General features: G+C 43.1%; 4 protein-coding genes across 12 annotated transcripts in view; 2 read left to right on the top strand and 2 right to left on the bottom strand.

The window, feature by feature from the left end:
* Window positions 1-5,229, top strand: part of LOC115754663 (mitochondrial inner membrane protein OXA1-like) — a 32,460-nt gene extending 27,231 nt beyond the window's left edge. For all 7 annotated transcript variants that reach the window (XM_048275969.1, XM_048275971.1, XM_048275968.1 and 4 more), the window contains 7 exons: window positions 1,159-1,206; window positions 1,798-1,856; window positions 2,908-2,983; window positions 3,092-3,223; window positions 3,664-3,771; window positions 4,469-4,523; window positions 4,638-5,229. In XM_048275969.1, the coding sequence (XP_048131926.1) occupies window positions 1,159-1,206; window positions 1,798-1,856; window positions 2,908-2,983; window positions 3,092-3,223; window positions 3,664-3,771; window positions 4,469-4,523; window positions 4,638-4,897 (738 nt within the window). In that variant the 3' untranslated portion in view covers window positions 4,898-5,229. The remainder of the gene's footprint in view (window positions 1-1,158; window positions 1,207-1,797; window positions 1,857-2,907; window positions 2,984-3,091; window positions 3,224-3,663; window positions 3,772-4,468; window positions 4,524-4,637) is intronic.
* Window positions 5,230-5,807: 578 nt separating this feature from the next.
* LOC115754662 (toll-like receptor 3) overlaps window positions 5,808-27,273 on the bottom strand; it is a 29,738-nt gene continuing 8,272 nt past the window's right edge. The window contains exons 2-8 of one of the 3 annotated variants that reach the window (XM_048275965.1): window positions 10,383-10,606; window positions 9,002-9,156; window positions 8,525-8,742; window positions 7,605-8,211; window positions 6,526-6,831; window positions 6,328-6,435; window positions 5,808-6,226 (exon numbers count right to left, since the gene is read on the bottom strand). In XM_048275965.1, coding sequence (XP_048131922.1) covers window positions 6,117-6,226; window positions 6,328-6,435; window positions 6,526-6,831; window positions 7,605-8,211; window positions 8,525-8,742; window positions 9,002-9,156; window positions 10,383-10,606 — 1,728 coding nt within the window. In that variant the 3' untranslated portion in view covers window positions 5,808-6,116. Of the gene's footprint in view, window positions 6,227-6,327; window positions 6,832-7,604; window positions 8,212-8,524; window positions 8,743-9,001; window positions 9,157-10,382; window positions 10,699-27,273 lie in introns of those variants that run through there. The other 2 variants (XM_048275964.1, XM_030693756.2) reach the window with 2 other exon arrangements.
* On the top strand, window positions 15,473-18,420 carry LOC115754664 (protein phosphatase 2C 51-like). Its single transcript, XM_030693759.2, has 4 exons — window positions 15,473-15,731; window positions 15,801-16,517; window positions 17,415-17,520; window positions 17,937-18,420. Exons 2-4 carry the CDS (start codon window positions 15,804-15,806, stop codon window positions 18,245-18,247), a joined length of 1,131 nt encoding a protein of 376 aa, XP_030549619.1. The 5' UTR covers window positions 15,473-15,731; window positions 15,801-15,803; the 3' UTR covers window positions 18,248-18,420.
* LOC115754683 (endoglucanase 6-like) lies at window positions 18,564-23,526 on the bottom strand. Its single transcript, XM_030693787.2, has 9 exons — window positions 23,038-23,526; window positions 22,555-22,767; window positions 22,070-22,270; window positions 20,908-20,997; window positions 20,609-20,773; window positions 20,089-20,373; window positions 19,633-19,981; window positions 19,463-19,513; window positions 18,564-19,384 (listed from the first exon to the last, which is right to left on the bottom strand). The coding sequence occupies exons 1-9, from the start codon at window positions 23,227-23,229 to the stop codon at window positions 19,086-19,088; spliced, it is 1,845 nt and encodes a 614-aa protein (XP_030549647.1). The 5' UTR covers window positions 23,230-23,526; the 3' UTR covers window positions 18,564-19,085.

The raw sequence follows: 27,273 nt of genomic DNA, 5'->3' as shown, positions 1-27,273 counted from the left end.
AATGAGAATCTTCTGCTCAATTTCACTTAAGATATGATACTACACTACATGGATGATCATTTGACTAGCAGGTTAATCATGTCTAATTTTCTGTTCGGCAATTCAGCCCTAGTTCAAATCAGTCCATCACTCAGATGACTTGGCATTATATTTTGAACTGCTAATGAGTAAGACTTCTACGCTGAATCTACCAAATTTAAGCCAGTTAAGCATTTTATAATCTGCTCATTTTTCAGCCCGACTATGTAGATGCAATTGGCAATATGAATTTTCTTTTTGCCAATCAAGAAAGCTTCTAAACTTTTCTCTTACTTCAAATTTGGAGAAGCACTCACCTTAGGATGTTTGAATCTTTGTTGATACTACTTTTTAGTCTTTCTCGATCAATACCATCATAACTGCTCCACCTCTGTCATACATACGGGCCATACAGCATTAGCTTCTGTGTGATCAGCAGCCCTCACACTCAAGACTTTTGATTATAGGCTACTAATCTGCTGCAATTTGGATGAATATAATGTTTTTTATGATCTGTATGACAGCAAAGGGGATGGCAATGTCATTCTAGACCAATATGACATTTTTCGAGCCAAGGACTTTCTTATTGGCAATATGTCATTGATACTCATAGCCATTGATATATCTTGTTTACTTCCCCCGTAGTTGGTTGCTTATGTTGCTGTTACTCCAAAACTAACTATGTGGTTATAGCAAGCTCGGCATTATCTTAAGTTTGTGAGAATCACAATTAGGAACTTAACAATGGGAAGTGATGAAATTTGTACTTTTACCATTATCCAACAATATTTTTACAGCAATGAGAAAATATTTCAAAGCTGCTCTTATATTCACCTAAAAAATTTTGCTTAAAAAGTTTGCCAACATAACATAGAGTAAGGATTACGACTTTCTTTTCTCGTAAATTCCAATGGTTGGCAATTTTCCTTTTTTCTGGAGTTCCAATGGTTGAACTTATTGGTTTGCTTTCAAGCTGTTTTAATCTCCCTTGCCGCATGTTGAATATTAGTGCTACATCAATGAGCTGCCTTTTGCAATCTCATGGTGCAGACAGCCACACTTGTTTTTTGAACTGTTTCCTGCTTTATTGCATATGGATCCATGTGCTGTATAGTTGATGTTATGTTTCATCTTCTGTAGATAATTAAGCCACGCATGGAGGAGATAAAAGCAGAAATGGATGCAAAGGTATGACCTGGGGATCTTGTATTCTGCATTACATTTTACCCATGTTCCAGTATGCAGCTTCTTTTGTCTTATTAGGACATGTATTGCTGCAAAGTTTCTACTTGGGCTTGAATTTCCACTATATGCCGGATCTGCATGTGAATTTCTACTTGTGCGCCCCCAAAGTTTTCGCAACCATGAAACGCATGAAGCTCAGTGGAGGAGCTTCTGTTTGAGATGTCTCCTCCTTCCTTGCCTCTCATATCCTCACTTGTCGATAAAGTTCAAGATCTTTGTCTAGCGTGGCATGACTGGCTCCAATAAGCTGACTGCATGTCTACATATATTGTAGTGTGTGTGATTTCTTTAAAGAGTTTACCTTGATGAACTACCTAAAACTGCCATTTTTCCTATCTGGGCCAATATCCTTGATTTTCCCAACTCTGGAGATTGACATTTGGGTAGCCCAATGTGTGTATGAACTGTTTCACGTGTTATTTGACTGAACATTACGGCAATTGTCAAGAACTTATGGTTTTCTTTTTTCCCAAACAAAATTCAAGGGTTTGTTTCAGATGAAAGTTATGTACATGTCTTCCTCGTGTCTTTTAGGGTATGGATCCAATTGCCATGGCTGAAGGTCAGGGAAAGATGAAGCAATTGTTCAAAGAGTAAGAAACCCTCTTGTGCCCATGCCATTGAACCACTAGTACTAGTTGCTTAGCTGCCATTCATCCCCATGGTAATGTTTTATGTGTAGAAAATGATAGAGGGAAGAAAAATAAAAAAACTCATTTCAGGCGAAAATTGTTAAGATTAAAAAGTCTTCTAGGACAGTGACTGGTGTATTTTGCAAAGGGCACTGGCTTTTCTTCTCACAATTATTTGGTTCTGTGCTTCAGTAAACAACAAGGTTTTCCACCCTCTAAACTTGCGGGATAAAAGGGTGTACATGCTATGGAAAACCTAATAAATTATATTAGTGTCATTATCATTATCATGCTTATGATCTTTACAATAGGTAGTCATTTCAGCATCCTCAAAAGCTTCACTATTTTTCCCTCCCTGTTTGTTGGACATTGCAGCTCTTTCTTTCGACTCTTCACTGACCACAGTGGGCTCTTCAAGGCTCCAATATTTTGTGCAGTCTCCTTAGAATGTAGAAGCTGTCTTATCCATTAATAATGAATCAAAAGACTTTCAATTGGATACATTGTTCAGCTTAGACAAAAAATGTTTGCGCAGTGTACTCTCAGAACTCGAGAACCTGTACTGGATTAGGTATTAAGCAAGTCAGTATGTCAAAGAGTAGATTGCTTGGAGGATTATATGTGCACTTTGGAAAGTCCTGTTCATTTGACAATTTCTTTTCAGCAACTCCTGCTCTGGTTCTTAAGATTACTGATTCATTTGCTTTGTTGAGAAGCTTTCTTAAAGCATAGATTGCTTCCTGAAAATGGAGTCAATTCTTAGAAATGCCTCTCAATAAAAGATTATCCGCTGTTTTTCCTTGTAAAGCATAGGCTGCTCAATTCGCCTCTGTGTCTGTTCTAGAGATCAATGTAGAGTATCGGATACTAGATAAGCGAGTCAGTAGAAAAGGGATCTTGCTTGATGAGCAAATTATGTGGAGTAGTTTCCCCGTCTTAAATTTCTGGACTGTGGATCATACTTTTAGCGAACTGAAGTCTTAACCATGACTTCTTACTTACAACTTTGCAGAAGTGGCGTTAATCCATTTACACCACTGAAGGGAATTTTTATCCAAGGTCCTATTTTCATCAGCTTCTTCCTTGCTGTAAGACGACAACCGCAGTTACTTGTATTATGGCGTACTTTCTTTTCAGTTATCTTTCATCTTTCCCTTTTCGTCAATATTTAGAATACACATTCCTCCTTTTTGTAGGTAACAAACATGGCAGAAAAAGTTCCATCGTTTAAAACTGGTGGAGCGTACTGGTTCTCAGACCTCACTACCCCAGATGCTTTATATATCTTTCCAGTTTTGACAGGATTAACATTCTTGATTACCGTGGAGGTATATTGGTTTAGCATGGTTTTAGCTTTTCCATTGACAGTTACTTGAACTTCTTCTTGTGAATGTTTTAGCATATAAATGAATTCTGTTTTTGGCCATTAGCAAATGACCGGTATAATGTGTTCTTCTATCACCTTTTTCCTTGAAATGGCCTTCATTTCCTTCAATGAGCATACTCTCTTTCAATGCACAAACATTCATGCATACACGCACACCCCACACAAGTAAATTTTGCTATTGCATTGTTCCTATATTAAGCTATATCTTATGCACATTCATTGTGTGAGTAGTTGGTTTAACTCAACATTAAATCCGCCTTTTTGTCATACTGAATGCGAAGTTTAAGTGGTCTTATCATTGCTTTATATTCTTTCCTTCTCTCACCTCATTTTTTGTGTAATAGCTGGCTCTTGGCCTACTAACCCCCACCCTTTCCTCAGTCCAACACGCTGGAAGGCATGCAAGAAAACCCCATGGCTGGTACAATAAAGAATGTTTTTAGGGCCTTTGCTGTTCTAACTGTTCCGTTTACAGCTTCTTTCCCAAAGGTAAAATTCCTGCTTCTGGTGTAAAGATCATGATAGCAGCACCACAAGAACAGTGTGACCATGTTTGGCCTATTCGTTTTTAAATAATTGCATATGTAGTAAAAAGAGATACTGATTGCATAATATTTTGTCATTTTGTTGAGTTTGCTTTTTCTTTGCTGAACTCTGCGTCTCATCATACCGAGTTGCCTGCACTGTGATGTAGGAGTGTCTGAAAGTTGAAATTGTTTCCTTTTCCCTGCAAGAGAGTGTGGGCTTTAAAGATATCAGTGACGAGGTTGTCACCTTTACGGCATTTTCCATTATTTCTGTGGACTGTCCTATTTGGACTAATTTGCATATATAGATACTGCAGACCCCCATGAGTTTTTAAAAGCCATACGGAGCCAAGGCCATTCTAAGTAAATACTGCCATTCAATCGCATGGATAGTGACAAGATATGTTAACTAAATTAGAATACGGGCCTTACGCCGCCTCATCTTAGGATCAAAATCATAAAAAGGAAATTAATGTGATGCAGCTTTTAAGCATGCATCTTCCTTGGAAATTGATGGTTGTGTATGGGCAGAACGTGCGCTACACTGCTTTTTTTGGTTTTCTTGTTTCCTGTTGTCCCGAAATACTTTGAGCACTCCAATAGATAAGTTTCTACTGACTTCAGATGGAAAAAACCATTTATTCGCTTTTAATTTGCAGGCCATCTTTTGTTACTGGATGACCACCAACATTTTCTCGCTCCTGTATGGTCTTGGTAAGTCCTCTCTGCATCTAAAACACTAAGCAAATAATTGAGCTACTTCTGACACCAGTACGGTTTGCTTTTATTTTATACCTAAGCGACTGACCATGTCGATAATCATTTCAGTGCTCAAACATACTAGCCTGAAGAAGGTTATGGGTGTGCCGGAGATTCCTGTGGCTTCGAAACCCGCCCCAGGACAACCTGCCCTCTCTGTATTCTCCGCACTGAAACAACTAACTTCAGCAGTGCAGGAACCTACTTCTGCACCTGCTCAACCGTCCAAGTTCATCGACAGGAGGACATCTTCTTCTTCGGTACTTAGTCAGAGGCTCAGGAGTCTGGAGAAAGAGGTGAAGGGACGAAAGAAAAGCAAGAAAAGGTGAAGATTTTCAATTTAATTATAGTAGACGCTTCTTATCTATTATTAGGAGGTGGTGAGCGGTGATAAATTCTTCGGACTTTTCCTACTTTTTAACATAGATAACAGAATAGGGTGGTGCCGCCGGGTCCCCACCGGATGGCATTAAGAAAGAGAATCGAGAGGAGAATTGGGTCCCCTATGTATTTGATTTTTTTGTTAGAATAACCGCATTGGCCTTCATTGTGAGTGCCAATAGAAAATTTTGGGCGGTTCTGCTGAATAATTTGGTTGCGCACATTATGTATGAAGCTGTATTCTTCCTGACGAAGGTTTTATCATTGGATTAAGACAGAGAGGGTTAGAACCCAGATCAATTACGAGGCTATGATTCTAGTACTGGGTACTTCTGTCATTTCAGCACGGACGGCTTAACAGATTGTTCATTATCTGATGGACAAATGCTCTATTGATCCAGCGATGATGAAGGCTCTTTTGCTTTCCAAATTTTCGTCCGAAAGACGCATGTCGAACTGGCGACCCATTTTCGTTACATGTCTTGTAAACAGATGCCTTGAGAATTTGTTAAGCATACTTAATCAGAATGTTTCGGTATTGGAAGTATGGGTTAAACGTATCTTTATATGACTTCTTGATTGGAACCAAGATGGCATTTTTTAACGAGATGCCTCCTGCATATTGTGAGGCACAGGTTAAATGTGTCTCGAGAAATCTGTTAAACAATTAAATAAGAAAATATTGTAACATTTAATGCAGCCTCTCTCGTGTTGTACATACCCAATGCATCGGAAATTACCATTTTCCTTATAGAATATGGTTAACAGAACCCGTGTTGTAATCTTGCGCAGCTCTCTTTCATGGTTAATCCAGTATATATGTCTTTAAGCAAAAAAGAAAAAGTAAAAAAGAGAGAGTAAATCTGTCTGAAAATTGGTGCTTCCCTAGAAGAGGAAGCGGCGTCAATAATCCAAATAAGCTATAGCGAAAGCAAATGGAAAAACGTGCGCAATTAGAAGGGCCATGCCATTCTCAACTGTTCATTGCCGAAACGTTGGGCGAACCATCGATCCTTCCTCCTTTGTTTTTCACGTGGTATTAAAGGCCAAAATCACAAGCATGCAAATGAGGACCCTGGAATTTTTTGTCAATTTCATCTCTGTTACTGAGGAAGTTCCTACGATTTAGTGACGGAATAACAGCAGTCGAGAGCGACAATCTAGGCTTCAATCCATCGGCATCTTGAAAATTGCATCGTCTCTATTATTCAGCCGAAGAGACAGAGTTGAGTTCCGCAATGCTAGCAACTCTTCTCTGTTATATTTCAACCTTTGATCTGTTGAGAAACAAATCAAATAAATAAGTAAAATAGGATGTAGATACTTAGAGGAACAAGATTTAAGAAAAGGCTTATTCAGTCAGAGAGGAAAGGCTCACCTCCAAAAGTTGGGGACAAGCACAGCTTTTCCAAGTTAATATTCACCAGCGGAGTTCTCCTACTAAACTGTGATTTAGATGGAAAATTACAGGGGGGATGGTCTGAAGCTGCGATATTAATAAGTTCGTGCTTCAACTCGATCTGCGGATGTCTTCTATGAAATAACAACATGGCCTCCTCCGTTAAAAGCCAGCAACCTCTCAGATCCAACAGTTCCAGTGTTGCCGGAGGTTTAAATGAATCAAGCCCATGATTCGTCAGCACGGCATCACGAAAGCCGAGAGATTTCAGGCGACAGAGGGATGACCAGTGGTGAAGGGACAAGTCAGTAAGGTGGCCACTTTGAAGGAACAAGTGCCTCAACTCTGGAAAGTCCGGTAAAGAGCAGAGAGCATCATCCTGGAAATGGATCTGCTCCAAGTTTAATCTTTCTAAACTAAGACTTTGCAGAGCCGTCAAAGAATAAAACTTATCTGGTTCAGCATCTCCGTAGTCAATGAAGCCTGTAATTTCAAAGACACACAACGGTTAGCCAGCACAATATCAAATCACAGCTGCAGCTAAGAGAACATTCATTTGGCTCCACAGTTTAGATGAACTACAAAGTTCGGAAGTTCATGCGAGCAGAGAATAGGAGTCGAATGAGACATTTTTTCATTCAAGAGAATTTAGAAATAAGATTCTTGGTCCATTGCTTTTTACATCCCACTGCAAAGAAAGCAAGTCTCCTGAATACTAGGATCCATTCATCAGCAGCATTGGTTTTGATGTGAACTATGCAGTAAGAGATTAAAACTAATTTGCAGGGCATTGCTATGCTAGTCTGGAGGAACAAGAAGAACCATTCAGCACAGAAGCACTGTTCTGGACTTCAGACAACCAAAGTACTCTCAGCCTCACTTGTAGCCAAGCAGTACACTGCTCGAATCATTTACAATTCCTTGATAATATCAGCAAGGTTAAGTCTGATTTTTTCCCTAGTATCCATTTTCGTTTGGAACTTAAACTGAAAATAGGTAATAGCAGAAACATTTGACAATCTCCTTCATTTCACTTCTCCGGTCGCTTGTATTAAACAATCTGATCTAAATGTTCTGTACCCTTGTCCCTAATATAATTGTTTGGGATGCTGTGACAGGGTAGGGATATGTTGATGCAGACTAAAAAAAGAGAATTGAGACTATTTGTTTGCTTTGTCTTATGGAATGTCTGCATAATAGCATAATCAGATACATCAAATAGAACATCCTTATATGATTGGGTTCAAGAGAAGTACCTTTAACGTTTGTGTGGCTTAAGTCAATAGCCTTTAATTTAGGCATCACACTGATATAGGCAATGGCAATATCGTCAACTGATGTATGAGAAAGTGATAAAATCTCCAGATTTGGAACATGTCGTGCCAGGATTCTCACACCTGAAGAAGTCACTCGTGTGTTGTTGAGATTCAAATTTCTCAGGTTGGCTCCTATCTCAGCAATTAGTTCAACTGAGTCATCTCCAATTCCACTAGAACTGAGGTCCAAGCACTCCAATGATTTCATGGAAGATAAGAAGTAAAATTTGGGAATGCGAGTGTGAGAAGCATCTAGAAAAGTCAAGAAGCTTGGTTCAAGATGCATAAAGGTTTCGGCTTCATTTAGCAATGTAGCTCCAGCAATTTGAAGCTTTGCCAGAGGGGCTTTATCACCAGTTCCTCCAATGGATTTAATTGTGCAGTTACTCATGTTAAGGCATTCAAGAGAGAACAGGTTTGGCAATGTCGTCACCTTGGTCCATGCCAAACTCAGGAAACTCAATCTAGGGAAATTTTCAAGAAGAATAACCCCGTTGTCTGATAAGTCGCTCCCCCAGAGGTCAAGATGCTGGAGTTTTGTCAGTACCTAAAAACAGGATGTATGACAAAATCAAAATCACAGTATAGTAGCAAAGTACTACCAAAGCAGTAATACCAGCTGAAAGACTTGCCAACAATATATAAGATCAACTTAAGTTATAGCTAATTCCAAAGACTTCATGTGATGGACCCTGATGATCGACAAAAGGCCCAGACGGATAAATTGTCTGATTTCAATGCAATCAGTGTTATATGCTATTTCCTTTCAATAACCTAGAAAACAACAATTACTGACAAAAGAAACAGAGAATAAGCAAAAATTCTGACGAGAACCAATTCAAGAAAAAAAAATAAAGCACCTGAAGCGAATCCAAAGCCTTGTCACTGACAGGCAAGCCACCCAAGTCCAGCACTGACAAGTTTGAAAGGGAAGACAAAAGCGCAATACCATCTGCCGTGAGACCAGTTTCTGAAACCCTCAGCTTTTCCAGAGTTGAGATAGACAGAAGATGCCGAATGCCAGCATCGGTGACCTTCACACATCTGGAGAGGTTCACCTCCTTCAAATTAGCCATTCCTTGAACCAAAAGAAGTGGACAATAAGCTTGATTGCAATTGCTAAACTTTCTATAATGAAACGGGGGATCAATGACTAAGTAAAAAGTAGAAAGATGCTCAGGAAAATCAGAATATGTGAATTGTCGTGACTACTCAAACTAAAGATCCGATGCCTAATGCCATCGTTCTAAACGTTTTGTTATGTAAAAATACCTATTAAATAGAAATGATCTTGAGGATGGCCCACAAGGATAACATGAAGATGATCTTAAGCAAACCTGAAATGGCCCAAAGAGCAGAACTGGTAATTCTATGGCAATCTGCGACATTCAAACAGCGCAAATAACGGAATCCTCCCAAGTATGCCATCCATTCTGCATCCACGGAGATCTCCCCTCTTAAATCAACGTCCTCAACACAGCTTTTGAATACCCTGTTGAAGCAAGTTCAGTTTGGCAGATGGCCTAGACTAGCATGGAAGAAATGACATTAGAACATGAAAACCACATATCAGATTTTTTTTTTATTTTAAAAAAATGAAGCCATTCATGTGCTCAAACCAAGTGAATAACACACAATGTTACTACATTTCCCTGATAATATGCGTGGACTCTTCCCTTTGCTTTTAGTGCTCAGGTGAACCACATTGTTATACAGTATTTAATTAACATCCATTCCTTTTCCTCTCTCTTCCTTGGTCATTCAAGAAATTAAAATAATAAAGGATAGAGACATGACCCTATTGCAAGAGCTCCCACTAAAAACTTGAAAAAAACTTACTGAAACAGGCACTTGTGAATACAAGCATAACACTACATAATTCTAAAACCTATTTGGCAAGTTCTGCAAAGAACTGGCCATTGGAAGGTGAAAGAAATCCTACGAATATAACAACGTCTTTGCATTTTTATCACAATGAAGCAAGTCGTGCAGCACCATTGACGTATCTCCCAAGTTCACCAACTGAAATCCAGTACATGCTTGATGGTTCCCTCAGAAGGATCAAGTCAAAGTACCAATAACAACTCTTGCATTTGCTGCCATGAACGAACTCACTTATACAATATGCGCATTGCAAGACAACTGGATAATATTAAGCACTGGATTTCAAGTTCATTCGAACAATCCTTATACTACTGTCACTTAAGATACCTCTTCATTTGGCTCCCACTATAAACTCCAAAGATCTGAGACAATTTGTTCAATTTTAACAGCCAAATCAAGTAACTGCAACCATTATGCACAGCACTGTAATTTGCAGATTATTCAAGCAGCAGAGACAGCTCATATCTCTACGACATCATTTTCAATTTCATCTTCTCAAAATCTAAATCGAAACAGACAGGAGACTTTCTCGAAGCAAAGAATGTCCAGTCAAGGAGCACAAGCACAGTCTAGCCACTACGCATTGCTCCCGCGAGTATTAGCTCCAATATCAACTAAACAAGAATGGGAAAATTTCCCAACTCCATAACAACTCGAACCACCACTAACGAACTAAACCGAAACAAAAACGAACACGACTCGCGCTGGATCGCAGATTTAATCAATCGTTAGAAACAACCGATATCTCCTCTTAGCAACCATCTCGTCTCTCCACTCTCACTTCCTCGAGCAAAACAGCGAACGCGGAACCGACAAACGGGAGACGATACATACTCGAGCAACGACGGGGAGAGCAGGCGCCGCTGCAGGAGGCGGCGGAGGAGGGCGTCGGCGAGCGGGGACGGCAGCCGCTCCAGGGTCCGCCGCTGCATCCGCCACCTCTCGACGGCCTCCGCGCTCCGGCAAGCGGATTCGATGCACAGGCGCAGGAGGTGGCTATCGATCTCCATGTTGACTCCTCGGAGCCGGATCTTCGTCTTCTCCCTTGGGAGGATTGACTCTCTCTCTCTCTCTGTAGAGGTCGTTTGATCTGATTCGGTTCATCAATCCGGTAAAAGGAAGAGCGGAAAGTAACAGGAAGCTGCTCAAACTGTGATGCTCACTAAATCCAATATTCCAAGGAAACAAATTTACGTACGAGAATTTCTTTTTTTTTAATTAATTTTTAAGCCATCGATTAAGAAAAATTTACGATTTCCAATTTACAAAAATTGCATTCGTGTACTATAAAGATTTTTTTTTCTTGTCGAAAGCACCTTAGATATTGAGTTACTACCAAAAAAAAAAATGGACATTCAACAGGAATCTCGAAGACCCTCGTTAACAGTACACATTTTCATACTTTGTTTTATAATTTCACAACAAATTAAGTATATTTCGTACCCATCACAAATCAGTAATCGACTCGAATTGGGTTATGCAGATTATTTTGATTGAGCTTTTTGTCAAGGGCATATTTGACTTCACAAAACAATTGAGCGATTCAAATAGATCTAACTATTTAAGCCATCTTGTTTACATGAAACCAAAATCCTTAATTGTCTCACTTTTTTACTCTCAATTGAATAGTAAGAAAACAGAAATAATGACCCAAGTAGCTATTTTAATCCATAGAAAAGTAATTATCTTCATTCATTCCCGTCACTCGAATTCTAATTATTATTTTTATTTTTCGAGGAATCTTTCTATTTCTTTTTTCTTTTTTTTACCGTATATAATCATTTAACTTTGCACGCGCGATCGAAGCGAGTGCTTAATACTATTTTAGATTTAACAAGAATCCAGTTTCAAGCGGTGAAAATAGAAGGTAAAACAGTAATAATTACTCCACGCAAATATTTTTTAAAAAAAATTGGGAAAAAAACCATTTTTTAAAATTCGCCCTAGTAAAGAATATTCTCAACGGAGACAAATTGGGAAAAGGGAGAGAGTAACTTCTACTTCACAACTGAGCGTCGTCGTTTCGTAAGTCGCACCATTGATGCACTTTGGGCTTGAATCGAAGCAACCGGGCCAGTTAGCCCAGCAGTCGGCCTGTAAATTAGCCAGGCCCGTCATATCTCATCGCTAGGCCTAGGCCATCACGTGAACATAATGGACAACAGTAATAAGCATAATCTGAATTTGGTGGACAAATTCACATTTTTAAATATACATCATTCAATAGAAAATAATTTGCATGCAATATATCAACGGCTGAGATGCGACCGACAACGACAGAGAGCGAGATTGAAACAACATGCGAAAGGGGTGCGGCGGGCAACGCGACAACGAGGGGATGTGGAGGGCCCGGCAAAGGGAGGAGAGAGATTTCGAGATAGGACAAATTGCCCAAACCTTCAAAAGCTATTACAATTTTATCAATTCAATCCTAATTTTTAGTTTAATTTTGTCAATCGAGTCATCAACCTTTTCAAATTTTGCCATCGAGTTCATCAAGTTAATTTTGATCAAAAATCGCTAACGTGGATGCTAAACGGACTATATGACACCGCGGTGACCGACGTTGACAAATTTTAATAATATTTTAATATTTTTTTCAAATATTTTGTCATATTTTATTCTTTTTCTTCTTTCTTTTGTTATATTTCTTCTCTTATTTTTCTTACTTTTTCTTTACTAGCCAACGAGGGTCGTCGGGCCCTCGCTCGGCCTCACCCAAATCACCATGGGGCCAGGCCGCCCCGCTCAGGATCTAAGCGAAGCCGGGTAAGGGCCGCAGTCCTCACCTCCAATGTAGAAACAATAAGGAAAAGGAAAAAAAAAATCAATAAAATTAAGAAGAAAAATCATGAAAACATTACTAACATTTATCCACGATAGGGCGGTTAGGGACGGTGGCTTCCACATGAACGATTTCCGGCCAAAATTGATTGGATGGATTCAACTGGCAAAAACGTGAAAATGTTAAGGACTCAATGATAAAATCAAAATGTTTAGGACCGAACCGGCAATGTCTAGGACTTCTTGGATAATCTTCCCTTTAGAGATAGATTTTGCGTATAGCTTGATGTGATTACCATACCCTCTACGCATTGACGAATGGTAACTTACAGAGTATGGAATTATGTGGACATACATAAAGGAACACTTGGGTTGTGGGAATCCAAGACGAATTCATTTTAATACATGTACTCTATCTGATCGTCCAAAATTCATTTTAACACATGAACCGAACTCGGCGTATATATTTTCCATCGGGCGGTATTGTTAAAGCATCTCACATCGCTTATTTATCATATTTATATTGCGTACATGCGGAACTTTTTAGGTGGGGCATCGTGATGTGGCGGTATCATCGGCAAGTTCTACTTCCGTTTATTTCGCACACGCGGGAATCCTCTGTTCTTTAAATTTCACACGATGTTGTACCATCCCCGTGCATATATGCTCTTTGTATACATCTGAAAGATCCGAGGTACGTCTGAAATTTAGCGAAGCAAGCGGAAGTGCATGGAAATGGGGAGAGGATAGTCGAACAAAAATTTCCAGGAGGGAGGCACGTGGGAAGCCAAGGAGCAACCCACGGTTCCTTCCCGACCTTTCTTCAAAATGTCCGCACTCCGAATGCTGATCGAGGAGGCGGGGCACGAGCCGCCATTGATGGATAAGGGAATGGCTTTTGCGAAAAGAGGACAGAGCGCGATGTTAGAAAGCGTCGACGTCAAAAATTTCGATCGATCACTTAAGTGTCATTTTAATAAATAAAAGAAAAAAAAATCGACCGCTTGAGTATCCATTTCAATTTGGGACATTGGATATCCGATATGATAATATTTTAATTATTTTTTTTCAATCGGCGAGGCTCGCCGGCACTCTGAGCCGGTATAGTTACCTTAAGCAATGTCATTAAATATGTTTTCTCCGAGCTGAAACTATAATTTGGACAATCGAGCCATTTCCCCTCTTCTTCGGACCGATACAATTTGGGGCAAATAGAATCGCAATTCGCAATAGAGAACGACACCATGCACGAAGCCGACATCGACAAAGGAGAAAGCCTGTGCGCCTTAGCAAAGGCCGGCAAGGCGGGGGGGATTTCAGGGTTGGGACAAGGATCCAATCATTTCGTGAAGAAGAAGAAGAAGAGAGATTCTACGGTCCCGTGAAGCTTTCCAATTATTTGAATGGCCGAGATTATACCTTTTTTTGCTTATAGGAAAGTCACGCAGGCATTGAAGTTATATTACAAAGGGCCCGTAATACTTTTTGTCAAAATGATTTTACTCCGATACGATACTAAGTGAAAGTTAAGATACTGATTTCGAGAGATAGATATTGAGTGCCCAAAAGCGACCAAGACCTCGAGCTCAAGCGCGTTCCTTTCCTCGATCGTCGGCTGCCTTTTCTTATTTCCAGCAAAGGAAATTGCCTACGTGGTCGTGCTAGGACAGAGGCAGATCACACGTGTACATAGTATAGAGTCCAGGACGTTCCTACAACTCCGACCGGCCAGATCGGGGAAAAAAAAAACGAGCGAAAGGGACTACGGGTCGGTCATGGGTGGCAGAAGCAAGAAGACGTAAAAGCAGTCGAAATGCGACCAGGAAGCACCCAGTACAAAACTCAGGAGCTTCGACCCCAAAAAGAGAAAGACTCGAGCGAAACTGGCCGGCGCCCAACGCCGTCTTCCGAGTAACGTCAAGCCGGGCATTTCACGTCGTGAAAAGAACGAGGAAGAGGACGGGAATCAGGGGACTGGAGTTCCTGTCGGAGTTGATAGGGAGAAAGAGACAAGGGTCCCCTCTGTTTGTACGCGCGCAGCCTCTTTAGCTCGCGAGCAACACGACGGGGGTTTCGATCCATACTACGTGGTCGCCGTCGAAATGAGATAACATGCATGAGAGTCCGGTCACACCTGACCCCGACGAGCGCATCGCGTCGCGGGTCTACGATTTCGTAATTTCGTATAACCTCATATAAGACAAGATAATCTCAATTTCCGGATAAAAGCCACAAGTTAACAAAAGAAATACTTGTTACTTAATTCTTTAAGACTGAACAAACCAACCATATTATTTCTTTTTAACCACACTAACTAAAGATTCGAATAGGCACCGTTACAATAACAAATGGGTGATTCATTTGGACAAATATATCATTGAATCACATGCCTATAGCCACGATCGTGGATATAAGTATTTTTTAATACGCCTCGACAACCAAAGGTTAACAATGGCTCATGATTTTCCTCGAAATAGCAATGATGCGATCACCATTTTTAAAAAAAAAAAAATAACGCGGATAATGATGACAACATTGATCCACAAGGGGCTCCGAAGACTCTTAAACTAGAGGAAGCTCGATTTAAAGAAAATCGAAGGCAAGAGACAGATGATTGAGGCTCATCTAGCTCTTTGGGGCGTCGGGACACCAGCCGAGGCTATAAATGTAAATTTATAATTACTTAGCGTGTAAGAATTATTTGAAAAAATGTTATATAAATAAATTATTCGAGAATATATATATATATATATATATATATCCAATTGAATTCTCTATTCAATATGGAACAAAACAATCAACCGAGTAGGGATGGATTTTTTAATGCAATATTAAAAGAATTTTCAAACTCGAAATTGAATATTAGATAAGATGGAATACGAGCAAGAGAAGGTCCAAGTCCCATGCAATTTTTTATTATTATTATTCGAGAGAGAGAGAGAGAGAGAGAAATGGCGGGCACAACCCCGAACGCTGGCGATCCGATCGCTATCGCCACGTCGCCGCCGCCGTCAGGCTATCAGCCCCACTCGTAGAGCCCCGCGAGCCCACGTTGCTCCCGCTCCCGCCAAAACCCGTAACCTGCGTTTCAAAACCCTCGCGCCACATACGCCCCACCCTCCCCAAACAATCTCAGCCGTCCACGTCGTTGGCTCGACCGGTCACGAAACACCCGCCGTCTCCCACCCACCACCTGCAGCTCCGACACCGGACCCGCAGATCCGACGGCCCACGTTCGCCCCCTTTCCTCTTTTTAAGAGCGTCAAAAGTGTCTCTAAGCATTTTCACTTCTCCCATCGTTGTACCGAAAGCGAAGTCGAGCCAAAGACCAGATGAGATGGGCGGTCGTCGCCGGAGCGAATGATTGCTAGTGTCGAGATTCTCCGGCGAGCCTAGCCGGAAAAGCCGCCGGCCGGTTCCCCAGGGATTGGGACCGTTGCGTTCGATTTCGAGGCTGGTCGGAGTCAGCTGATGGAGAGCTTCGTCAAGCCGCCGGAGCACGATCTCCGCCTCGCGTTGGACGGATGCACGCTCAAGAGGAAGAGAGGAGTCCGGGAGCTGGCCTCTCGCGAGTCCGCTCCCGATGGTTCGAATCAGAAGATGCCGGATGTTCCTGCGGATTCGGTGACGCCGCGCCCGGTGGAGTCGCCGTCCTCGAGCCGGTCGTCGGAGAAGGAGGAGGACGGGCCAATAGGGCTGGTGCTCGGCGGCGGAGAAGGGGAGGGAGATGCGCGGAGCCTGACGTGCGTGTCTCATGGGTCGATATCGGTGATCGGGAGGCGGAGGTCGATGGAGGACGCGGTGACTGAGGTGCCAGGCGCGGTGGCCGGGAAGCTGGGCTCGTACGACTTCTTCGGGGTATACGACGGGCACGGCGGCGCGAACGTGGCGAATGCTTGCCGCGACCGGCTGCACAAGCTGTTAGTGAAGGAGATGGAGGGGAGGACCGACGTCTGCTGCGACGGAGGTGGAGAGAGCGAGTGGAGGGAGGTGATGGAGGCATCTTTCGGGAAGATGGACGAGGAGGTCGGAGGGAAGGGAGTGGACTCGTCGATGAGGACGGCAGGGTCGACGGCGGTTGTGGCTGTGGTGGGGGAGGAGGAGATTGTGGTGGCGAACTGCGGGGACTCGCGAGCAGTGTTGTGTCGCGGCGATGTGGCCGTGCCCTTGTCTCGTGATCACAAGGTGAGCTCTCACCTCGTTTACGTTCGTTTCCAGTGAAGCTTTAGCTCGGTGACTTCTTCCTAAAGACACTTCATTTATTCATACATTTTGCCAGAAATTTCACGCGACTAAACTAATCTCATCTACAAAGTCAATCCTTTTTGTCTACTTCGTATCATTTCTGCGTAATACTTCGGAAATATCGCTTCGTGTTCTTTCAAAGGTGGTTAATTTTTCTTATTGGTTTTGTTTTATTTGAAAGCATGTGCAAGAAATTCCTAGAATGTCTGATTCAGGATAGTTTGACTTCTGGGTCATGCTTCACAGGGTTGACATCCTATAATTAGGAGAACTTAACTACGCTCCGGCATCCTCTGTTTCTGTTAAATGGTTATGCACAGGCTGGGGCCCATCTTACTCTGTTGGTGTAATCGGTGAACCAGAATTCGTCCCTGTGATTTTTCGTGGTCAGCCACACAATGTTCATCCTGCAGTTCTCAATTAAAACACTGCTGAAATCACTTCAAGTCGCGGCAAATGGTGATAGCTAGTGGTGGCTTACCGGGTTGATAGATGAACTTGAGCCCTCTGGCTCTTGCCAATATTTTTATGCCGTCTCTTCTTCAGTGACATGTATATTTCTGATAATCAAACAGTAACAAGGTGTTCAGCAAGTCAAAACGAGTAAAGTCATCTTCATATTGAATTGGTGCAGTTTTACTTGTGGGGAGATTTTCCCTCAGCAACATCTTTGGAGCATTTGTCACAGTACATGCTCGGTTGGTGGCAAATGCTAAGATCGGTAGCAGAATAAATTACTTGAGCTAAAGTGAAAATAGTTGCATCCTGTAAGGCGTCATAACTTGGGTTAAATCTCTTGGATTTTGATTGAAATGGCTTTATGACTCCCCTGAACAGCCTGACAGGCCAGACGAGAAGGAGAGAGTGGAAGCAGCTGGAGGAAGGGTCATAGACTGGAATGGATCCCGTGTCCTAGGAGTGCTCGCTACATCGAGGTCAATAGGTGCGCGAAACTTCATCAATTAAATGGCTCCAATGATGGACTTTATCGGCTGCTTTTATATTTGTGCACGGCATGTTGAATTTCATCGGTCGCTTCAGCAATTGCTGAGTAAGTCGAATTTGTGGTTAGCATCAGCAGAATTGTGCTTGCCAAACCTCTGCACTTGAAGAAAACATATTAGATTACTCACAGATTGTAGTTTGTCGACAATGTGTTTGAGTGCACCTTAGGATAGTTAACTGCATAGTTAACTGCAGCCTTTCGATATAATATGCTTGTAACAATGCTGGGGGTCAAATTACCAACAGGGAAACAATAACAAACACCTCTTATGCAAAAGTTTTAGGTGGAGACCGGCTTTATTTGCTGTATGTCCTATTGTCTGGTGGCTGTATCCGGCATTTATTTTGTTGCAGGAGACTATTATTTGAAGCCATATATGACAGCAGAGCCGGAGGTCACGGTAAGCAGGAGAACAGGGTCGGATAACTTCCTCATGATAGCAAGCGACGGGTTATGGGACACGATCTCCAACGAGGTTGCCTGCCAGGTCGTGAGGAGATGCCTCAGTGGACAAATACAGAGGAGGTTCCCTGAGGAGCTGAGAGGAAGTAGCGCCGCCGAGGCGGCGGCAGTGCTAGCCGAGCTGGCCATGGCCCGAGGTAGCCAAGACAATATCAGCGTGATCGTGGTTGAGCTGAAGAAACCGAACTCGAAGAGTCCTTAAAAAAGAGGAGTTCCTCATCATTTGGGTGGGTTGTAGTGACCCTCCTGGCACCATGTAAACTAGCAAAATGTAAATAGGTGCTCTGCGACTGAGAACGTTTCTTTATGCCCATAGCTGGGCTGTCAATGTTCATCTTGTGTGATCTCTCTCGTACTAACTTTAAGTTGAAATTGAATTGCTTCATGATGTTTTATTGTACATAACTTGACAATTTATGACATCAACGTTGTGTTGGAGACTACTTGCTAATCTCTTTACTTGTGACAAGAGTGCTGGAAATTCATGAACAAAGTCGATATGGTAAGAACTCTCCAAATGAGCAAAAAGGAAAACTTTCGTACTTTAAATTCTTCCAAAACAACGGAATACATTTGTTTTGCAGAAGGCTATATCCTAAACAAATAGAGAAATTGTTGCAGAGCTTCGCAACGACAGAATCTCAAGAACGAAAAACATCTAATAAGTTTGAGAAACTAAAGGACTTCGCGAACTAGAAGGAAGCCCTTTTTCTCTCACTTCTCAGCAAACCATTCTTTGCTGTGCACATACAGACACTTCTCTTTTAACCGGCGAAGTAGAGGAGAAAGAGGATGAGCACTCGTTTTTAATGTCTCTTCACTCCTTTCGTCCTTCCGAGCCTCGCCCTTATTCAGCTTGGTTTCACCCGACACCTAAGCGGAAACAGGTTCCGACATCATGAAGCAGACACCGAAAACTTTCAAAAAAGAAAGAAAGCTGAGAACTTCCGAGACCGTATGCAACAGGAATGGCCGCCCAGTGCTTTACATCCCTGAACCCAGAAAAACTGTGCAATTACTTCTGAAGCTGAACTATCATCCTATGCCAAAGTGTAGCTCGAGATGGAGATGTCTGCTTGAGGCGAGGCGTGGATGTACACAAACTCGAGGCTCTTCCCTGAAGGTAAGGATTCAATCCAGGAAGGGAAAACGTACGAGTCGCCAGACTTGGTTAGTCCCCACACAGGACCGTAGAGCTTGGAGATTGAAAGGTTGAGGTATTTCAGCGTCTTCTCCGACTTGTTGGTGACCAACGTCGAGTATCGGTAGTAAGTTCTCCCGTTAGCTGTCCATGACGCCGTCAGCTTCTGCTCAAGGGACAACTGGTTGGAAGTTGTTACTGGAATCAAGAAAGCACAGTCAATGTTGTAAGTTTGTTAATTTCGCAGTTAGCAAGGGAAGGCGGAGGAAATCGTACCAGGAGCCGGATTTGGCTTGGTCACAGTTGCTTTTGGCGCAGGAACAACCACTGCATCAAATAGAAACCAATTCATCAGATGCAGATACATGTGAAAACATTGCTTTTGTCTGAACAACCCCAATTTCTGGAGACCAAATTCTATAGTAAAACCGGGTTATGGCGCATACCCGGAAGCAGCTGATTGTAACTGCCATGACCACCACTCAACCGAGCTAATATGCCGATGAGTGGAGCGTTGTTGTAAGTAGCAGGCTCCGTTTGCTCATAATTGTCTCTTTGATCAGCAAAGTTGTCATATGCATCGGGGCCGCCCACCATAGCGCCAGTGAGGAGATTGGGGTCACTCGATTTCCGGCTAAACCATGTGGCATAACCACCTCGGCAGCTCACAAAGGAAGAATCGGCCTTTATGGACACGATGGAAGCCGCCCGGTGATGGACTTGCCTCGGGTAGTTGTTCCCATAGCCGACCATGTAGCTCGTGGCTCTCGGGTTGTCCCCCAGAATATAGTCCACCTGCATATATTCAACATTCACGGCATAAATATTATTTCATTGAATCTTGATGCTTAAAAGAAAATTATTTCTTTGAAGTTACAGTTACAAACATCAAATTGTAACACCTGAGATTTTGCAAAGGAGAGTAGTTCGGATGGTTGGACACTGCCTGACGAGCACTGCAAGCTCTTGCCTGAGGATGAAAGGTAATCGGAATAGACGGTCACGAGGAATGAAGCGCTCGTAACGAACTGCATATTGTTCCAGCTCTGGCGGAAGATGAGGCCGCCGGGGGTCTTCTGGACGTTCCTCGACCCCTTCCCGAGGCACGAGCACATGAAGTACTCCGCCTTTTGCTGGTATTTCTCGAAGACCGGCGCGTAGTGCCCGGCCTGCCCCTGCATCAGGAACTGAAGCAAAAGAGGAACAACATTATCAATGCAACATCAAGCGAAAGTGAAAATGCGCGAAGTTACACGCTGAAGTACACAATAATTTAGGACTTTCTTTTCACGATCCGAACTCAAAATAAGTAACGAATCGCCGATGTTCGCTAACATTGTCCTGAAAATAAGACCTTGCAACTTGGACAGAAGCAAAATGAATTACTAGGAAGTAAACCATAGCACAGTATTCTGTGAGTACCTTGGCGACGAGCGTCTGAACACCGGCATACTTGACGTCCCAGCCAAACTCGGTCATGCCCCAACCGGTTCCACCCAGCGAGTCGCCGTTGTTGCCCAAGTAACCGAGGTAGTACTGGTTGTTGGTGGCTTGGTACAACCATGCAGCAGCCCATAGCAACTCATCCTTCAAACCCCCAAAACAAAAGAAAATTTTGAAATTCAGTAAAAAACCTCGAAACAAAATCGACATAATTCTAGCAAATATTTACAAAAAAAGGTCAACCCTTTTAATTTGGTAGTTCATAAGAAAATACGTACATTGTACCCACTGACTGATCTGTAATACTTCTGGGCCACGGTAATGCTGCTGTCGTATTTCCCTCTGTACTTGTCCGCAAATTCGAACAGCTGCAAACCAAATATGGCGAACGAAAATAAGTCAACTTTGGAGGACCAATAAGCAAAAATCACAATATTTCCAACAAAATTTACAATTTTTTTTTTTGCTGTTTTCTGGAGAAATAATTCGTCACCGCGATTCCTACAACATGTTGGCTAGCTATCACGTGACAAAGGTCTGTCACGTGCTTAGGTTAACACCGCGACTAGACTAAGCTAATCTAAACTAAGGTATTATTATATTTTCGGGCATGATAATCTGAATCGAACATGAAGGTTAGTGTACGGTCAAAAAAGGACAGAGACCCGTGATGGGCGCAAGAATCGCCTCTCGCGATCCAATTTCTGCGCCGGGTTTAGCACTTGGATCAAGCTTGCTAATCACTCTCGATTTTACGCTAGCACGCAATACTTAAAAAAGAGTTATTGACCATTGATTTGGACCAAATTTGTTGTGTTTTCTCAGTAATGCGACACGCGTGAAAGAGGACGAAGCGTGCACCGACCGATCTGACAAGAAGGGTTTTAACTTTTTCCAACTTCTTCGTTCACTATCCTCCGCCGCTCCTGCTAACGTACGCCGCTCAGCCGGCCTATGGCGGCGGATCGGGTGAATAATGCCTGGGCCCGGAAAGTGAAAAAAGTGTCAGGAGGTGAAAGGGACGATGTGAGGATGGGACCACCTTAAAGTACTAGTTGCTAACATGCGCTAAACATAACCGACGCACTACTTTACGAGAGTCGTTCTCGGTCTCCCTTTGGGGTTTTGGCGCTAAAGCCTCGCTTCCCTTTCGGTCACTTTCATTCTCTGTAGCTTGCCTTTCTGGATCTCCCTCCATCAATTCAAATTTTCATTAATCAACTAAAACGACGTGAAATTCACTTTATTTCTTTTCCAATTTGATTGGCATGAGCATGTGTGATTCGCTTCCAAGTTTTAGTGATCCAATGAAAAAAGAGGAAAGCAAGCAACCGAATCACTGTGGTGAATAATTGGAGGACTAAAATGGCCAAAGCATTTCATAGAAATAGTTGGGAGGACTACGAGATCTGGAGGGGGGGGGGAGCAAGAGTGTGAAACCTGCTCAGCGTGGCGGAGAAGCTCGCCGGAGTAGGCGGCGTCGGAGTGGCGGAAGACGATGGATGCTGCGGCCATGGCAGCGGCGGTCTCCCCGGCGAGGTCAGACCCGGGGTTGCTAGGGTCGATCCGGTACGCCGTCCTGTCGGTGGTCATGTCCTCCGGCCTCTGCCAGCAGTAGTGGTCGGTGTTCCCATCTCCCACCTAACCACGCATTTGGACCATTAAACAAACCGTTCAAAAAAACACTGAACGAAAACCATGGTTACGCTCATGTCATTAGTAGCAAAAAGGGCAAGATAATCCCATTGAAAGCGACAGCAAGAAAGGGGGAAAAGCCGCATGAACCGGAATTAAAAATGCCATCTTTGCAAGGCCATTTTCATGATTCCTCCACAATAAGTTGAACCCATTAACTCTCTAATCAACGCTTTTTTCTGCCTGATGAATGAAATTGACAAAACAGATGGACTGAAATGATAATATACCTCTCCGTAGAGGACATTTGGTTCAGGGTGAGCCTTGATGAAGTAGTCGGTGCCCCACTTGACAGCATTCATGGCGTGGCTCAGCTCACCGCTCGTGGCCAGTTGCTTGCCATACTCCAGTATGCTCCAAGACATCATTGTCACCGTGAATGCCATGGGGAGCCCGAACTTCACATTATCCCCTGCATCGTAGTACCCTCCCACCAGATCCACCTGAAACCATTAAATCCCAAATTGTGGTTTAAGAACAATTTTTTTAAAAGCCCATGAGATGTTGGAAATTCATTATGTTCGGTGTAATGGGTATGCGAGATTTGTTCAAAAGGACTGTTAGGATTGTGCAAAGAACTGATTTTTTGACCTACCCAAATTGGCATGAGCAAGGGCAATAAAAGAAACAGAGTAAAGTTGGTAGAACTCTGTCTGTAACTCATTGTGGGCTCGGGAAACAGAGAAAAGATGTGTTGACAGCGACTAACTTACCCCGCTAGCTTTTCCATCGCTCAAGCCGGAATTGGCTCTCCACGAGACCCTCTGGGTGCTGGGCAGGTAACCAGATCTCTGAGCTTCAAAGAAGAGGATGCTCTTGGACAGAGCTTGGCCATAGTCATGCCCACCAAGAGCCAGAGGACTCCAGAGGAGCACAAGAAACAGAGGACACAGAGCAAGCGTCATCTTCTCCCGTGTCAGACAACAACAGGAAAAACAGAGCAAATGCGAATGTGCTGCGACAACCGAAGCACTTTGGTGCGTATCAAACAGAGAATGAGATTCTCTCTCGAGCTTCTAAAACACAAAAGAGAATCGATCTCACTTTACCCCTCCTGAAGAAAAATCGGTAATGTGACTACGGTTCACCAGCTAAAAACTCCTGGCAAACCAAACCCACCAAAGAAACAGAAAATGCAGAGGCTCTACTACAACTCACGACAGAGTGTGAGAGGAAGGGAGGGGTTGGGAAGGAAGGGAGGGAGCTCGACCGTCTTTATAACCGAGGAGAAGAGGAAGGCCTGTCCCGGGAAACTGGCAGGGATCAATAAATGCAACCCAAAAGAATTGCATATTTTTTATTGTAAATTATTGCTAAATTACCAAAATTTGTCCATTCACTACTCTTTCGAAGGGCTTGAGAACGGCTGTGCGAGGAGGAGGAGAAGAAGATGAAGAAGAGCAGCCATGTGAGTGGGCCCCCACCCCTTGGAGAAGGCTTTTCCCAGAAGGGTCGGTGCGGATTTTAATGTGCACACCCAAAAAAAAAAAAAAGAGAGAGAAGAGAGAGAGATTACTCGCTCGCCTGTTCCATGGCAAAAAGAAGGGTGGATTCATTTACTGCTGCTCGAGTCCGTATTCGATTCGTTCACAGACCGGTTCGGTGAAAAAGAGAATGCCCCCTCCTTCCTGTGGCGACACGTGTCCTCTGTTAGGGCATCGAGCACCGGAGCAAATCTTCTTCGTACCTAAGTTTTGAACAATACGGTTTGACTGTTAAAAGTGGGGAGCGCAGTTCGCAATGTTGGTTCGGTTGCGTTGCATGGGGAAGTTGCGACGTTGCCGAATCAATGCGATCGCCACAGAAAAAAAAGGGTTTCGGTGCGGTCATGGATGGGCCTCGCAAAATCTTCCCGTGCGATGTCGGCACCCTTTCTTGTTGCTGAATTTAATTATGTTCTTCGTGTAACGAAACGGGCTAGCTAGTTTTTTTTTTCTGTTGGGATTATTGATTGAATTTCATCTTCGCCCGGAAAAATCCAAGTCACGCATGTCGAGGCCGAAAGGGGTTAGTCCCATGTGAAAGTCATGGGCGATTCCCGATTCTAATAATGAGAATCGGTGAGTACCTGTCTCGGTTCCAGGTGCGAAATTGCCCATCCGATATAGTTAATATTTGTGTTTTGAAAATCCTAACATCCAATTCCATGAACCCAATCGAAAACCGAACCGAACGGGCGGTACGGTTCCCGGGCGGGTCCAGAGAATCAATGAGCAATTTTCGATTCCCATTTTGTGAAACCGGCCTTTAATATTTGAACCGCCCTTGTTCAAATAGCTTAATCGCAACTTCACAAGGCTAGTCGATATGATCCTTAAGGTACTCTACAATTTTGAAAAATCGACCAAAACATTCTATCCGTCCCGCACGATGCCCCCCCGCAGCAGCATACCACGTGGTACAACCGATTCGGTCCGTAAAAGTGCGTTGGGGGCACAGCGCGCATTGATGATCCCCGTCTCGATCTAATGCTCCCGTTCCATAAGTGCACTGTGCAATTTACAACGTTCCCAAAAGTGGCTGCTAGGGCATTAAAGGCATGAGGTCCCAGATTGATACAATTGTCCGGGGAGGATCTCATTCAATAGGGGCCATCCAACCATTCTGGGGATCTCTTGCCGGAGCATTATAATAGCAAAGCTATAAAAGTTGCTGCGTTAGCTCAATAACTGGCGAATCATCTCTGCTTTCAACTTGCTACTAATCGCAAATTCGCAAGCGGAAAGTCGGAATAGTAGTAGCCTCCCACTTAGCCAGAAAAAGAACGTATGCATGAGAGCAGCTCGCTACGAACTATGCTTGCTCGAGACGATAACGCGTTCGAGAAATCGCCATTTTGATCGGGGATCTTTGGGAATTCGGAATTGGGTAATTTTTTTTTTTTCCCCCGGAATGCGATTGGATATGACATTCGGGTGCCCCGAAAATGTTATCCGGGCCGGTCCAAAGTACGGTAATGTGGTTTTGATAAGAAAAAAGAGCGAGAAATTGGTGCCTTTTTCCTTCCAATGGCGTCAATCTCACCATGATTTGGCCTGGACGCATACCCGGGAATCGAACGACAACCCGACAAACAGCACACCATCACCCAGCAATATCGTTTTTCTCGTTTTTCCTTGGAAAAGAAAATCGATTAGAAAATTCAAAAAAGGCCCCGAAGTCCACCGACAGCAGCCGGTGAAAAAACCTACTTGTTTACTGGATGGTCCAATCCAAAACTGCTTCCCACTACCAATCGATGGCATTCTCCGTAATTCTTCCCGACAACCGTGGGCACTTGCGTAGCGAGAAAAGACAGAAGGACCTCCGTTCGGGGAAAGAGAAGAAGATGATGCGGGCCCCACGTTCGGACCGCTTTTAAATGTTTCCAACCGCAATCAACGGTCTCCGCCGAAAAAGAGGTCGAAATCTCAGTTTATTAATTTTTTTTGTCGGACGGTTTTTTTTTTTTTTTTGGTCGGAGGTCGGACTGTTCATTTACTTTGCTTTTTTCTCTCTTTTTTTTTTCCCCTTTTGTTTTCTTTCACAATTTCTCTTTCGCTTTCGCTTTCGCTTTTACGAAAGTAAGTGCTAATTAAATATTGACAGTAGAAAAAAAAAAGATATGAAATTGTTAGGGGGAGAAAAAAGGGAGAGGAAAAAGTAAAAAAAAATAATAATGGGAAGGAACAAGACACGCCGCATGTGCGTGCGTGCGTGGCGACGAAGTCAAAGGGGAGCATTGGCTCCGCGATGACCGGCTGGGGCCGGTTTTGTCACGGCGACGGCAGCGCCTCAGACGGCAGCTGCAATCACCGGCTGTCGGCGGCCGTTGTGCGGTCAGCCTCTCCCCCACAAATGAGAATACTGGCTAATTAACCCCCTTGGCCTAGACTAGAGCACATTGCTACAACAGGACTGGCTCTTGTTTTTATTTAGTTTCTTTGACCAATGCGAATTGATTTAGATGCAGATGATCCATTTAGTTCTTGCTTTTGGTGTGTCTCTACCTAAGCCTTTCATAGTTGGATTACTCTTCTAGATGTGGTGCAATTTCCGGCAGAAGTAATAATATTTCCATGCGATTATGACATCGTTGGATTAAGATAAGAATTCCTTTATGAGATCGAGCGATAGCCTTCAGAGATTTCGCGCCAAATCGGAGATGACTCGAAAGCTATTCAGTACAATTTCCCTACAATAGCTCCGGTTTTGAGATAAGGGGCGTCACGATAACTTTCAAATGCGCGTGACCGCAGATGCAAACCACAAATACTTCATGGCACGATTACGACAAGATGAGTAGCGGTTCGGATGCGACTACATCAAATGGGCTCTTTACGCATGGCTTGATTTATAAGTTAAGTCCTGTCTTCAAAATGTCACCACTTCAAACTTTTAGGACATTCCGGTTCGCTTGTGGAACATTGAAGTTGGTACAAACGGTGCTGAACGAGTGCACCGGCAAAAAGTGTAGGAACCAAACAACATGAGAGCTCCTCCTAAGGTATATCCTTGATAAAAAGCCCTACTAGTGCAATACGAGTAAGTTAGACTTTATCATTCTCAACTTATCTACGACTCATTTATTGAACGTGATTAACTTATATAACATCCCAGCCCAATAAATGTAGATTGTGAAATGGGTCTATCACCCATTTCGACAGGTCTAGACAACATGAAAATGCAAATAGACATGCATTTTCGTGACCCTCTTGGGGTATTGTCAAGTGGGAAGGTGGAACCCTACCGGTGTTCATGTCTAGTGCTAGTCGATCTCGTTGCTTTAAGACCCCTATCAGCATTCCCTACACCAATAAGTCCTTTGATTCAACAACTTGTTAGTTGTTACCAACGAAAAGGAAATTAGACTCCATATGATCTTTGACGAGCACCCTCGAGCCAAATTAGTGGAGTTTTCAACAGCCAGACCTTTCCACTACGAGAATAATTCCTGCTCAGAGTTTGCT

Source organism: Rhodamnia argentea, chromosome 3 (genome assembly GCF_020921035.1).
Source record: "Rhodamnia argentea isolate NSW1041297 chromosome 3, ASM2092103v1, whole genome shotgun sequence".
In the NCBI taxonomy this organism is placed as follows: domain Eukaryota; kingdom Viridiplantae; phylum Streptophyta; class Magnoliopsida; order Myrtales; family Myrtaceae; genus Rhodamnia; species Rhodamnia argentea.
The sequence above is the reverse complement of the archived record's forward strand: the minus strand, read 5'-3'. Positions and strand labels throughout refer to the sequence as shown.

What these genes read in the sequence shown, in the direction of transcription:
- LOC115754664 (XM_030693759.2), top strand. Translation starts at nt 15,804, where the DNA reads ATGGAGAGCTTCGTCAAGCCGCCGGAGCACGATCTCCGCCTCGCGTTG. An exon ending in CCTTGTCTCGTGATCACAAG is followed by an intron (nt 16,518 to 17,414) that starts GTGAGCTCTCAC and finishes TCCCCTGAACAG; the next exon opens with CCTGACAGGCCAGACGAGAA. An exon ending in CGCTACATCGAGGTCAATAG is followed by an intron (nt 17,521 to 17,936) that starts GTGCGCGAAACT and finishes ATTTTGTTGCAG; the next exon opens with GAGACTATTATTTGAAGCCA.
- LOC115754683 (XM_030693787.2), bottom strand. Translation starts at nt 23,229, where the DNA reads ATGACGCTTGCTCTGTGTCCTCTGTTTCTTGTGCTCCTCTGGAGTCCT. An exon ending in TTCAGACGCTCGTCGCCAAG is followed by an intron (nt 20,374 to 20,608) that starts GTACTCACAGAA and finishes CTTTTGCTTCAG; the next exon opens with TTCCTGATGCAGGGGCAGGC. An exon ending in CAAGCCAAATCCGGCTCCTG is followed by an intron (nt 19,385 to 19,462) that starts GTACGATTTCCT and finishes TCTTGATTCCAG; the next exon opens with TAACAACTTCCAACCAGTTG.